The sequence below is a fragment of the Epinephelus moara genome, chromosome 3 (genome assembly GCF_006386435.1).
Source record: "Epinephelus moara isolate mb chromosome 3, YSFRI_EMoa_1.0, whole genome shotgun sequence".
Taxonomy (NCBI): Eukaryota; Metazoa; Chordata; class Actinopteri; order Perciformes; family Serranidae; genus Epinephelus; species Epinephelus moara.
Window position 1 is genome coordinate 7,758,957 of NC_065508.1, and position 13,150 is coordinate 7,772,106.

General features: G+C 39.7%; 1 protein-coding gene across 1 annotated transcript in view; it reads right to left on the reverse strand.

The window, feature by feature from the left end:
• Positions 1–674: 674 nt before the first annotated feature.
• The window catches only part of LOC126387830 (solute carrier family 22 member 5-like), a 15,335-nt gene continuing 2,859 nt past the window's right edge, over positions 675–13,150 (reverse strand). Inside the window, exons 3-11 of the mRNA XM_050040531.1 lie at positions 12,037–12,140; positions 8,584–8,738; positions 8,228–8,399; positions 7,842–7,974; positions 7,526–7,626; positions 6,473–6,687; positions 5,115–5,297; positions 3,255–3,451; positions 675–2,499 (exon numbers count right to left, since the gene is read on the reverse strand). Coding sequence (XP_049896488.1) covers positions 3,294–3,451; positions 5,115–5,297; positions 6,473–6,687; positions 7,526–7,626; positions 7,842–7,974; positions 8,228–8,399; positions 8,584–8,738; positions 12,037–12,140 — 1,221 coding nt within the window. The 3' untranslated portion in view covers positions 675–2,499; positions 3,255–3,293. The remainder of the gene's footprint in view (positions 2,500–3,254; positions 3,452–5,114; positions 5,298–6,472; positions 6,688–7,525; positions 7,627–7,841; positions 7,975–8,227; positions 8,400–8,583; positions 8,739–12,036; positions 12,141–13,150) is intronic.

The following is a 13,150-nucleotide window of genomic DNA, read 5'->3' on the forward strand; positions in this document are numbered from 1 at the left end:
CAGCTGCTTCCTAAACCTTGTGTAACTGACCTTATTTTTTCACCTTTGGTATAAAATGATACATTATCTGCCTCTACACCTTCAACCTACAAAACAGATTACAGAGCAAAGGCAGACACAACAGCCAGAGATTGCAGTATATGTATTGCAATGCATATGAAAAATATTGTGCTTAATAAATGCTTCAGACCTACTTGTTGTAACTTATAGAAAATTACTGTAATTTTTTGGAATTTGGTAATTCTTTCAGTGCTGAAAAGTGCACGCCATTCCTGCAGTAGTTCAGTTTCCAGGAGATACCCTGTATCTCTGTCATCTGAGGCTCATTCTTAAGGTGTGAGCAGGTCAGCCAGCCATCCTGATGCAGGACAATTTAAGCAAAGTGTGTAAGGTAGTTCACCTACAGTAAGTTTAAAACCCGGCCTGGACTGCACTGTTCTATGTCTGTAATTCATTACTGCAACTGTATAATTGCTTTGTTTTTACTCTGGATTATATCAGAAGACATTTTATAGACTCACACACACTGATGAAAAGAAAAATGCTGCTGAAATGAAGTCTCAATTTCTTCCTCGAACAAGGAGCAGCAGTGATACACAGTTCAAGGAAAATAACTGGACAAACATCATGGACACTCTTCAAGAATAACTAAAAGAATTGTTATTGTCCCTGGATTTGTGAAAGTATGTGACTTTAATAGAACCACGAAACCTGACAGTTATTCAGATGATAGGTGTGCCTTAAATTAACTAAGCATTATACATGTTCAGTGCCAATGTGACTAATACCATGACATAATACTGCTGTTTACTGTAAAAGATAAAATAGTTTCCTAAAATAACAGAGCCAGTAGTCTACAGTTTTACTTGTGTATGTTTAACTTCACATCGAACACTTGCACGTTTCACACTTCAGTTTTTCATAAATATTTGTAGACATCTTTATGATTTGAGATAACATGCATAGAATGAATGAATGAATTAATTTATTCCGGTCTTACATCTCGAAATATACATAATTCGTTCACACTAATATGTACATATTGACCGAAAAGGTGTAGGCTGAAGCTGAAGCTTATTTAGCCCACCCTCTTTACACATACGCACACATACTCAAAAAAACAAACAAACAAAAAATTAAGCCAAATCAGATCTCTGTCATGTATCTTTGAATTGCTGACTTTTGATATAATGTTTTTAATTGTAATAAAGAAGTGCTAAGTTTTAATTCATCAGTGGAACTATTCCACAGATGTGCTCCTTTCAAAGAAATACAGTTTATTTTAGTGTTTGTTCTGACTGTTGGTTTTCTAAACATCTCAGTTCCTCTGAGCTCATAGTGTCTATCTCTACTTTCAAAAAGAGTCTGTATAGTGTTTGGAACAAGGTTATTTTTAACTTTATATATAAACTTTATTGTGTTCAATTCAACTAAATCATAAAATTTTAGTATTTGCAATTTAATAGTGGATTTGTTGAGTCTTTATATACAGCATGACTGATTATTCTAATAGCTTTTTTCTGTAACATAAATATGGGTTTTATATTGTTTATATACGTATTGCCCCATACTTCAACACAATATAATATGTAAGGCAGAAAAAGAGCACAATACAATATGTATAGAGTATGTTTATGTAATATATATTTGTATCTAGTATTGCTATTGTTTTAGATATTTTGTTTTTAACATTGCTTATGTGTAATTTCCAGGTGAGTTTAATCAATAATCACACCAAGAAACCTATTTTCATAACCTCTTTCTAATTCAATATCATTAATTACCAGTTTCAATTGAATTTTAATTTTGCCATTTGGAGAAGACAATATATTTAGTTTTATCTATGTTCAAGGAAAGCTTATTAAGGTCAAACCATTTTTTTAATCTCTGTAGCCCTTTTTCTGCCTTGCTGAGAAATAATTCTAAGTTTTCCCCTGAGCAATATAAGGTTGTATCATCAGCAAATAATACATAATTGAACTCTTTAGTCACACTACAAATGTCATTAATATATAGAATGAACAACTTGGGCCCCAATATTGAACCCTGCGGCACCCCACAAGTTATTTTAAGCATATTGGACCTCACATCACTTATTTGCATATATTGGTATCTGTTGTCCAGATAATTTTTAGCCAAGTGTGTGCAATTCCTCTGAACCCATATCTTTCAAGTTTATGTAGCAATATATTATGATCTATTGTATCGAATGCCTTCTTCAAATCTATGAAAATCCCTATTGTATGCTCTCTATTGTCCATTGCAGTGGATATGTCTTCAACTAATTTCATAACTGCCATTGAAGTGGACTGCATAGAGTGCAGTGAAATGTCATATAATGCCACTGAATCCACTTGTTCTGACTGAACTTATGGGATGGAAATGTTTGATCATAAAAATGGTAAATAGAAGGAATCGTATACTTAGTAACTCATGTAAAGAGCTGACTTTCGAAAAGCACCATATCTTTTGATTCTTGTGATGAATGGACTCTTCATGCTGTTGGGACAAAAGACAAACAAACAAAACATGAGTTAGTTTTCAGCATACAGGAAAATTTAAAAAGATGCACTATAAAAACTGTTGTAATCATTATCACATCCTCTCAGAGTCATGATGATGATGGTGATGATGATGATGATGATGATGATGATGACAGTGACTAATGATGATAAGGGGGATCAGCTTTGGTTGTTATATTTAATAATACTCTTGTTGCTGTTTTAGTCACTATTTTCTAGTCAAGTTGGTCTTTCTGGGAACAAACCTCAAACACACACTAAAATTATTACATGTCACATGTTTTTCAGTAGCAAAAGGTAGTTGAAGTACAATAAATGGGTAATTTGTTCGGCTATGATGACTGTAGTTCCTTAGGCAAAGAAAGATAACTATTCTAACATAAACTGAACAGGATCCATGGACAGATCCACGACAGGAAGCCACCAACAGATGGACCAATGGTGGTGCTTAAGTACCTGCCTTTGTGGCCTCAAAATTTAAAATCCACAATCAACTAATGTGTTTAACTTGGGAGAAGCATGACCCTTTACAGAGAGAGGACCTGGGCTGACATTTGAAATGACCTTCTCACATTGTAACAACAGTGCCTAACACATACTGTATATACTCTAGTAAAGCTCTTAAGACAAACCCTAAAGTTACCTAAACCTAAACAGCTGAGCTGATTTTTGATGGTTGTTATGTTAAGAATTTATAGATTCATATGTCATTCTGTCTTTTCGTGACTATACCTTTTAGAGTTGCCAAAGTCAAATCCACACATAGGGGCTTTATATTCCTTTAGGAACCCAACGTTCTCTCTTATGCATCTCTTGAATAGTTTGAGGTAGAGGTCGTCCAAAACTCTCTGGCAGGAAGAGAGCAGCGAAGGCAGACACAACCGACAGAGTCCCCAGGATTATATAAGGCAGGTACTTAAAGTATACACCTGTACAAGGGGAGGAGAAAATTAGGATGAGGGAGGTCCTGAGTCCTGCTTATGTGCAATTCAAGCATTTACTCTATGTGTTCGTAGAAGCATCCAAATTAAAAATAGGTAAAATCAGTTGCTATGTGAAAATTTGTCAATACACTAAGAAAAATTCAGGTTCAACAAATGCTATTAATTAGGGGTCCAAGCAGCGACACTCCTTTTTCTTCTTTCTACTTCTTTTTGCACAATCTGCACAGATGATCTAGCCCTCCTCAGCCTGTTCCTCTCAGGAGCCTAGTCTGGAGAGGTTGACCCAGAGTGAACAATGCACCTATCATATCCGCATCCCGAGAGAGAGTCCTCCTGAACTGGGGGATGGTCCAGGGCTAGGCCTCCACCATTTGAGTCATTTCTGCATACCACAGTGCTGGGCAGAGACCTGAGGCTACCAAATGACTGACAACTGCTCCTGGCTCACTCTCCAACAGGGGAAAGATGACATGGAGGGGCATGAAGTTTCCTTGGCCATGGCGCATTTGCAAATTTGTCCACACAGGCCCATGTTTGGGGGATCATCTTGTGGTGCCAGAGAAAACCGTCTCGAGCAGTGAGTGTTGAGCCAGCGGGCAAACAGATTCACTTCTCCTTTCCCAATCAGAGTCTCGATCTGCCTCACCACCTTGTGGTGAAGCCTCCACTCATCTGGTATCAAACCACTCCTTGACATGGCTCTCCACCATCCTCAGCAGGGCAGCAAACCGAACTCCACCCTGTCTGTTGATGTAGGCCAACGCGTTGCAGTTGTTGGTTCAAACCAATACATGCTTCCCCTGTGTCAAAGAGTACGAGGTGTTGGAGGACAAAAATACTGCCTTTATCCCAAGGAAGTTGATGTGTCGGACCTCAGTTGGAGGCCACACGTCGTCTACTACTCTCTCCAGACAGGTCCCTCCCCAACCTGTCAGGGACGCCGTCATGAACACCGTTACGTGGCAGGTCACTCGTCACAGCATTGTTCCCTGCAACAGGTGTTGTAGGGACCCCCAGTATCCAGGTCGTCCTGTTCTGTCTTCTGTCTGTTGTGAGTGGGGATGACAGACACAGTCTGTTTTTTGTAACAGGTCCTGGATCTCTGCAGGGAGGTAATCTATTTCTTTCTGGGAGGATAGATTTACCTCCTTGAACGGAGGAGGAAGGCGTCAGAACCGGAGAGAGTAGTCCGGCCTTAGCCGAATTACCTCGTGTGCTGCCTTATGTACTGTGGGGTCTGCACATATTTGGGTAGGCACGTCCAGATTTGCAGGCTATGTTTATGCAAATCTCAGTGGGTGAATTTATGCTCGTGATTGGAGGAGTACTACCACTAGAATCCAGTAGAGGGCGGAGCTTGTGTGAGATAGAACTTTGCATTTTCCAGAATGAGTTTTGACACTTTTCATATAGAAGCATTACTTTAAATAGATTCCTAGACATGGGATGCATGGACAAAATAAAAATGAAAAACAAATGTAGTTATGTGAAACACATTTTCACAGGAGGTCATAAGCTACATATTTGAATTAAAATCAAGAGTTCTGTCAATTGAGTAAGAAACAGACTTATTAATGGTTGCAATGTGCTTGGATCCTGATCATTGCTGCTTCTTGCTATATTTACTATTTAAGACCAGTTTACTTACTCAGCTTTAATATAAAAGGCATAATGCAGATAACCACTCTGCAAACAGAAGAGCATGTCCCTGTCGCAGTGTTCCTCAGCACTGTTGGGTAAATCTCTGCTGTGTAGATATAGATCAGGGCTGCACCGGTGGACATACCAAATTTACCCACCATTTCCAGAGCAACAGCCAGATCTGATAAACCTGAAACGTAAAAAATGGTTTGTCTAAGAGGAGCATGAAGCAGAAAAGGAAGTCTGTCAATGTATGATCTACTCTGGTACAGATTTAAATGCATGGAAATAAGTGTTTAGAGATTTTTACCCATATCGTCACTTAATGCAGCCATTTTCTCCTCTGCTTAAAAAACTTTTAAGCTCTATTCAAGTCCTCCTTCTGTTGTTAAAGGTTCTGTACGCTACTTTTAAAGCATTAATATAGCAGCAAATCACTATTTGATTTGTGAGGATATAATGGAGCAATGATGTCCCGAGCAGAGAAAGAAGTAATCCTACCTCTGTGTGTCAAATTTGAGCTTCTCTGTGGTTTGTTGTGGTAAGCCAGTCCAGCTGCACGTGCATATTAGTTCGTGTGTGCATCTTACGGACTTGTTTATTGCCACCAATTTGCGCTGTGTTCATACAGTAGTTACCCCTGACATCAGGATGGCGTCCTTACTGAAACATAGCATCCACCCTGCAGTTCCCCAGGTAAACAACTTTAACTCTGTCAGCACTGTTGCTGTTATTTAGTGCTGTTGATGGAGTTAGCACCATTAGCTGCTAGCTGCTGGCTCAGCCACTTCCATGTTGAGAACTGTGTCTATAGGCTACAGCTGATACGCTCAGAATTTTGCATAGAGCCCCTTTGACAATCTACCTTAGAAACTGTCATAAAGGGAAATTCTGCTGATTTTACAAGTCAAAGTCTGTTTACAGGTCTTAGGAAGTACTACTGCATAGCCTATGTGAAAAAAGTTGCAGAAAACCTTTTGGTTCCAGAGGGAGCTGCTTGAAATCTGAGAAACTGCCTCAAATGATGTTACTTGAGTCAGCCACAGCTGGGACTGTAGACTTGAAAATGAAAAAGCCCTCAGAGGGAAAGAATCAAGCTTACCATACCTTTATAGCCTACCCCGCTCCTCATCTCTGTTTGAGACTAACAGCTCAAGGCTACATTATTAGCTGCTAATACCATAACTCACCCGATTGCCGACTGAACTGTTGGCAGTAGAATTGCATTATGGGTAATGGAGGTGCCAGATAACAATTGAGAGTAATGTGTGGAATGAAAATGATATCTCTGGTTCTGCATCACTATATTTTCATACTGTCCATTGTGAGTCTGACAAAGATGCGCCATGTCATGACACTGCTTACTTTGGGGTACCAGTTGAATTAAGAACAGTGACACTCCTCCGAGCAGCAAGAGACAGGTGACAGACAGTCGTCGTGGAAAGTATCGCACTACCACCCAGCAGAAAATGTATGCTGGTACCTCCACAGCTGCTGAGAGGAAACTGCTTATGTAGGGGTTAGCATGAAGCTCAGCCGTGTTCAGGGACAGGCCGTAGTATCCAGTATTCAAAGTGCTCCTGTGAAGACGGAAATATAGACAACAGAGATATTTGAATGGAAATCTTCATAGAAATGGCATTTACTAACATGCACTGTACTGTAGCTGCAGACAGTCAGGACTTCTATTTACTCCTTATTGCCATCAACACAGAACAGCTGAGCATGCAATATACGTTAAAGTGCAAAAATAACAACAACAAAAAGAGAGAAAGAAAACTAAAGAAGGACAAAACAGTAAACAATGGAATAGTGAAATGGTTGAGAGGAGCTGGAGTAGAATTAACATTTATAACACTGATTAGTTGATCAGTGTCAATGGATATTTTAAGAATTAAATTTTTTAGGATAACAACTGACATAAGCTACAAAGAGGCCCAAAAAGCACCTATGCAGGTGTTTGCTGGTACCACACAATGCATACCTGCTGTGAGTATGTGAGTATGCAGAAATTTAAACCTCATTCTCTTTTTTAATGACACATATCGTAAATTTAGAAGAATACTCAGAGGAACCACTTTATAAGCACCTGTGCAGTCTACAGTCCAGTACAATTGCCCTGCAAATTATTATCCAGAACACTACTCATTGCCAAATCAAGTAATCCCATAATTGTAATGTGTTGTTTATTGATGTGTTACTGTGTAACACTTTCCACAATTCTTTTCACCTCCCAGTGAGGAGCTTCACTGGGAGGTTTGGGACTAGCTAATAGGAGTTATGAGGACAGTGACCCAGACATGAACTCAGTGGCCTCCCACCTGTGAACCATACCAATTGTGTTTGCTGAATGTATGACCAAGCAGAAGCCTAAAATCTAATTGTCTGTTTGGTGAAATTCTCAGACTGGATACTCACCATATAAGGCACAGAATAAGAGTTATGTTCCTGATGTTTTTTGTCCTCAGCAGGTCGAAGATATTGTGTTGTTCCTTGGAGTGCATCTCTGTCTCATCAGCCTGCAAGATAGAAAACCAGTTTGTTGTTTCAGCTGGTCGATCTGTCTTTCCACCACTTGGGTCCAGAATAAAATATCTAAATAACTGCTAAAAGAATTGCAAGGAAATTTGTTTCAGACATTATTGTCCCTACAGGGTAAATGCACCAACAATATGTGTCCTCAAGCAAGCCTCTGTGTCTTGTTCTGCATGATTTAAAGTGAAAGCAGACTTACACATGTAATGCAATCTTCAAAGATCACCAGTGGAGCCTCAACTTTGTTCTTCTTAGCAGCCTTTCTCACTATGGCCTCGGCCTCCTCCACTCTTCCCTGAGAGAGCAACCATCGAGGAGACTCTGGGATGAACCTGCCTCAGTTTTCAACAGACAAACAGAAAGTCTGGATCAGAGGAGCTTAGAGGACATGGCAACAAAGAGGGTGACTGCAAGTTAGAATATTTCTCTAGTGTAAGAGTCAAATCATTATTTGTCTCCTGACAAGAGCAAAATCATGACATTTATGGTGCATGGTAGGTAAACTGACCATGACTACATTTTTTGTTATGAGTAAAATTGAATTTCCCCTCTGGGATTAATGAAGTATATAAAATTACATCCTACCACCAGAGGGGGACGTAGATCAGGCAAATCAGAGTGGACCCCAGCAGGAGGGATTTCCAGTCCCTTAAAAAGTAGGCAATGGGTGGAAGCACCATGTAGCCAAAGGCAAAGGCCACACACACACCAATAGATGAGAACAGGACACGAACATTTCTAGTCAAGATCTCACTGCCTGCACAAAAAGAGAAAGAGAGTAATTCATGACAGTAGTGCAGGTAATACATGAAAATAGTAGTGATCAATGGTGATACAAAAAGACACATTACACACAATATGCTGTCTGTATATTTAAAGTCACTAACTGTTGTATAACAATATTATTTGTTGTTACTAGAGCATGAAATGTTCACATTTACCCAGCACAAAAGCAGATATATAGTTGGAGACCTGTCCGACAGCACTGATGAAGATGAGGATGGAGAAGACCGTCCAAGAAGGTGAAAAGATTTCAGCAAAGGTAAAAATTGTCTGAATGGTCATGGTGGCAAAGAGAACAGGCTTTCTTCCAAACCTAGAGTGAGAAGTCAAACAACAATTATAGCTGCTGCGCAGCGATGGGTCGGGTCCGGGCATTTTTAGGCAATTCTGAGCAACAAGTAGAAGAATTGGAAGACATTTAGGAATTTAGCAACACAATCTGCCTTTTGCATCAGCTGAGGCTTGAACTCACAACCTCTGAGACTAAGGATCAATTTCTATCTCACTGAGCTAATTAGTCAGTGACAATTCATGTGTAGCTTCACAAATTGACTAAGCCAGACGTGCAGGTTTAGCAGCCATTCATGCATGGAAAAGCAGATTTCAAACCACTGTAAAAAATTCAGTTATCTAAACAAAAATCTGAAAATACACATATTGCATCTAGACAGCATGGAGATGTTGGTAATTTGTTTGTAACAATGATTGAAATTGCTCCATAAGTGAAAAACTTATGTTTAAATTTTGTAACAATGATTGAAATTGCTCCATAAGTGAAAAACTTATGTTTAAATTTGCCATTTTTACATTGACTCCAATTGTTCACATTAGAGCAAAATTCAAAATGCTGTCAAAAATTCAGTTTTTGAGATAAAATTCTGAAATTTGCCACACATCATCTACCATGACTCTAGAATTTTGTCATTTTTTTCATGAACATTGAAGATTTATTTAGCAAGAATTTGCATGTATATGTTTACAGTACCGTTTACAGTCAAACATTTTGATGCACTGTAGGCTCAATTTTTGATAAATCAAAAATCTGAGAAACATAGTTTTTGTAGGACAGTCTGAAGATGCTCTGTAGCAAGTTTGGTGTCAATTGAGCAAAAATTGTGGGAGGAGATAGGTTTAAGAAGTTTTACAGTTTTTGAAAAAAACAGAGTGATGAACTTCATAATTTTTAATAGGTTTAAATGTACAAAAGTTTCTTCAGTATTGGGGCTACAGTTTGATGAAAGTTGTGAAGTTGTAGCACGTATGGTTGATTTGTTATGAATTTTCAAAGTTTTGAACTTTAGACGCTTGCTGTAGCGCCACCATCAGGACTATTGGCTTGAGTTTACAGCTGAGGATATCTGGCATGAGACTGGACCTTTGTGCACAGTTTGGTGAGTTTTCACCCATGGGAAGTATGATTTCCTCGGAAGAAGAAAGAAGAAAGAAGAAGAATACCTAGGATTACAATAGTGTCCTGGCAGCTTAGCTGCCCGTACTCTAATTCAGATTTTTTTTTTTTTTTCAAACAGAAAATTTCGCAAGAAACACCAAGTGCCACCAAGTACTAAGTAGCAGTAGCTGAGTCACTGATATGTTCTGCTTACGAGAAGTGCTGCATACTACATGTACAACAGGTACTGAGCATTACATGTGTATAATATTATATGTATTTACAATATATCACAATATGTATTTAATTTGTGTCAGTGGTCTTTGCTATGGTAATCAATGGGGCCCTCTGAGAGAGTGGAGGGAGGAGGGGCAGTCATCTGCTCAGAGCAGGCAACTGCTTTAATGGAGTTGAAACCTCTCAGACTCTTCCTTTTCCCGCCAGAACCATGAGTCCAATCATTAACATATAGATACCACCAGAGAGAGGAGATTCTCCCAAATGCCTAGATTTTTTTTTATTATTGTGGTGTCAAAAATGTGATCATGTTCACAGGTTAGAAAACTGGTGTCCCCAGCTATTTATACACATATACATAAGGCCCGTTTCCACTGCAGGAACTTCGGGGTAATTTTATGGTGCGTGTCTCCACTGCAGGAACCACCCCCGAAGGACAGAGTTCCGTAATTTGTACAGGGGCTAAACAAGTCCCTGCCTCGGAGTAGGTACTCAGAACGGCCCAGAGAAACTCCTGGCTGGGGCATGGGGATTACTTGGTGCTGATTGGATATACTCAAGGCGGGATGTGACGTTTTGTAATTAATAACATGGTTATCGTAGATTAGCTGGGCTAACCGTTAGCTGTTAGCGGTGTCTGTAATAACTCCGGTCACAGTCCGTGAAAAAAATATTTTTTCCAGCGGATATCTTAGTTACAACATGATTGAGCTAGCAAAGCAGTTTTGTGTTGCTATGTGTGGTATTTATTCAGTTTTGGGAAATCACGATGTCTAGAAAGCATCAGCTGACAGGGACAGCTAACAGCAGCATCAAAGCTAACATCAGGACGTCATCTGTTAAAAGTCTCCCGTTGTCGGAAACGACATGAAACTACTCCAGTTAGCTCAATTATGTTGTAACTAAGACATCCGCTGGAAAAAAATATTTTTTTCACGGACCGTGACCGGAGTTATTACAGACACCGCTAACGGCTAATGGCGTCCCTACGCCCCTACGTCGCCCCAGTCAAAATGGTCACGCAACGATTACGTCACATACAGAGCCCGGTAACTTTACAGGAACCTTCCTTCACGCAACGATTACGTCACATACAGAGCCCGGTAACTTTACAGGAACCTTCCTCCTACTCCGCTCAGTGGAGACACGGCGGTTGAGAGGGCCGAGCGAGAGGACGTTCCTGTCGTAGTTCCTGCCCCCCAAATAGTACCAGGAACTTCTTCAGTGGAAACGGGCCTATAGGAGTGAATAAACCAAAAAATGTCTCTCCCTTTACTTGGAGGCTCATTGAGCCAAATGTGTAAGTGTGTGTGATTCCATTGTCACATCTCTGCGACAAGCACAATTTTTCCTACAATTTGATGTGTGAATTGTGTATGCACAGTGAAAACTGTGGCAGTGAGAGCAATTCGTTCAGAATTTTTTTAGAATATCTCTCAGCTCCTCCACACTCTAGCTCTGTCCCATAGAAATCTACTGTAAAATATGTACGTAGTTTTTTTTGCGATTTTCGTAAAAACCATTTGCCGAATATCAGAGAAAAGTCACAGCACACCACTCCCGATAATTTTGCATGTTTTGATGTATCTTTTGCCTCCATGTTGGCAATGCTGCGGGAGGAGTGGCATGACAAAAAATAAGGTGGAAGAAGAGTAAGAAGTTTAAGAAGTATAAGAATAAACGCAACGGACTATATATAGTTGCCTTGCTGTTGCACAGCAGGCACCCAAACAAGATGTTAAAGCAAGACAAAAGTGCAAAGAACAAATACCCAACATTAAGGAATACTTTTTTATCTGCTGTGTACCTCTAGGGTCAGAGATCATAACAATATGTAATGCAGCATTACATAACAAAACACCAAGCAAGGCAACATAATACTGAGGAGAAGTCTTGTTACATAAGAAACGTGTATCATATCTTGTAGAATTAAGAGATTTTAAGAACATGGTATCATTTGACTGTAAGATGGTGTTTTCAGTACCTGTCTGAGAGCTGTCCTGAGACGAAGGATCCACATAGAAATCCCAGAAAGACAATTGTGGAGGTGAGTGGCCCCTTCCACTGATCCCTGCACACCAGGTCAAACTGCAATATCCATGCAGGAACAATTAAACACTTAAATATATAGACTGTGAGAGTCCATGGTAAAGGCCATTTGGTGAATATAAGCCCTTTGACCCTGTTTCTCTTAACTTCTGAGAAGTTCAGCAGCCACATGGTAACATGTTTACCTGCTGTTTGACTTCATTTCCTTTTGGCAGAAACCTCAATAACATGTATCTGGTGAACTTGTTTTTCCATAAGAAATCAAGCAATTTCTTATAATACCATGGTATTATTATAAAAATTGCTTCAACACTTCAGTGCACTGACCCCTTCGTCACGTTAACACACTATAAAGAGATCACTGTGTAACTTGTCATGTGTCAAATCACAGCATTCTCACTCAGACCTCGTCACATATTAATGTTTGGTCAGTGACCTTACACGTCCAGATACAACGTGAAAGGTACTCTGGGTGCGTTGGTTGATGTTCTGGGACACCGTGTAGAGTTATGTCTTCTTTCAAATACACTTCCGTTTTCACAGGAAATTTACCATTTACATGCAGTCTCTTTCAAAATAAACTCACTGCGTCCAGAATTGGGTATAACGCGTTACAAAGTAACGCGTTAGAGTACTTTGATTACTTTTTGCAGTAACAAGTAACCTAAGCGTTAGTTTGCTGTTTGAGTAATCAAATACTTAAGTACATTTTCAAACAAGATATCAGTTACTTCCATTACTTTTAGAACACTGGTCCTTCAGCTCCGAAACAGCAACGGCTGTCGTTTGGTTCTAATAACGGAGATAACGTTAAACCTATCAGTCTGAAAGAAGCCACGGAGCTTGTGGCTGCTACGTGGTAGAAGAAATGCTGCCGTTGTCTATGGTGGAGTCTCAATAGGTGGAGGAGGACTCGCTGACAGACATATTTCAGACTCAGGACTTACATTATGCCTGGTACAAGCTACACGCTGGTACTCACCAATTATCCCCGGTCTTCTTTCACGGCGTGTGTGATGTCATCGGGTTATTCTTGTCCTATTTTTATT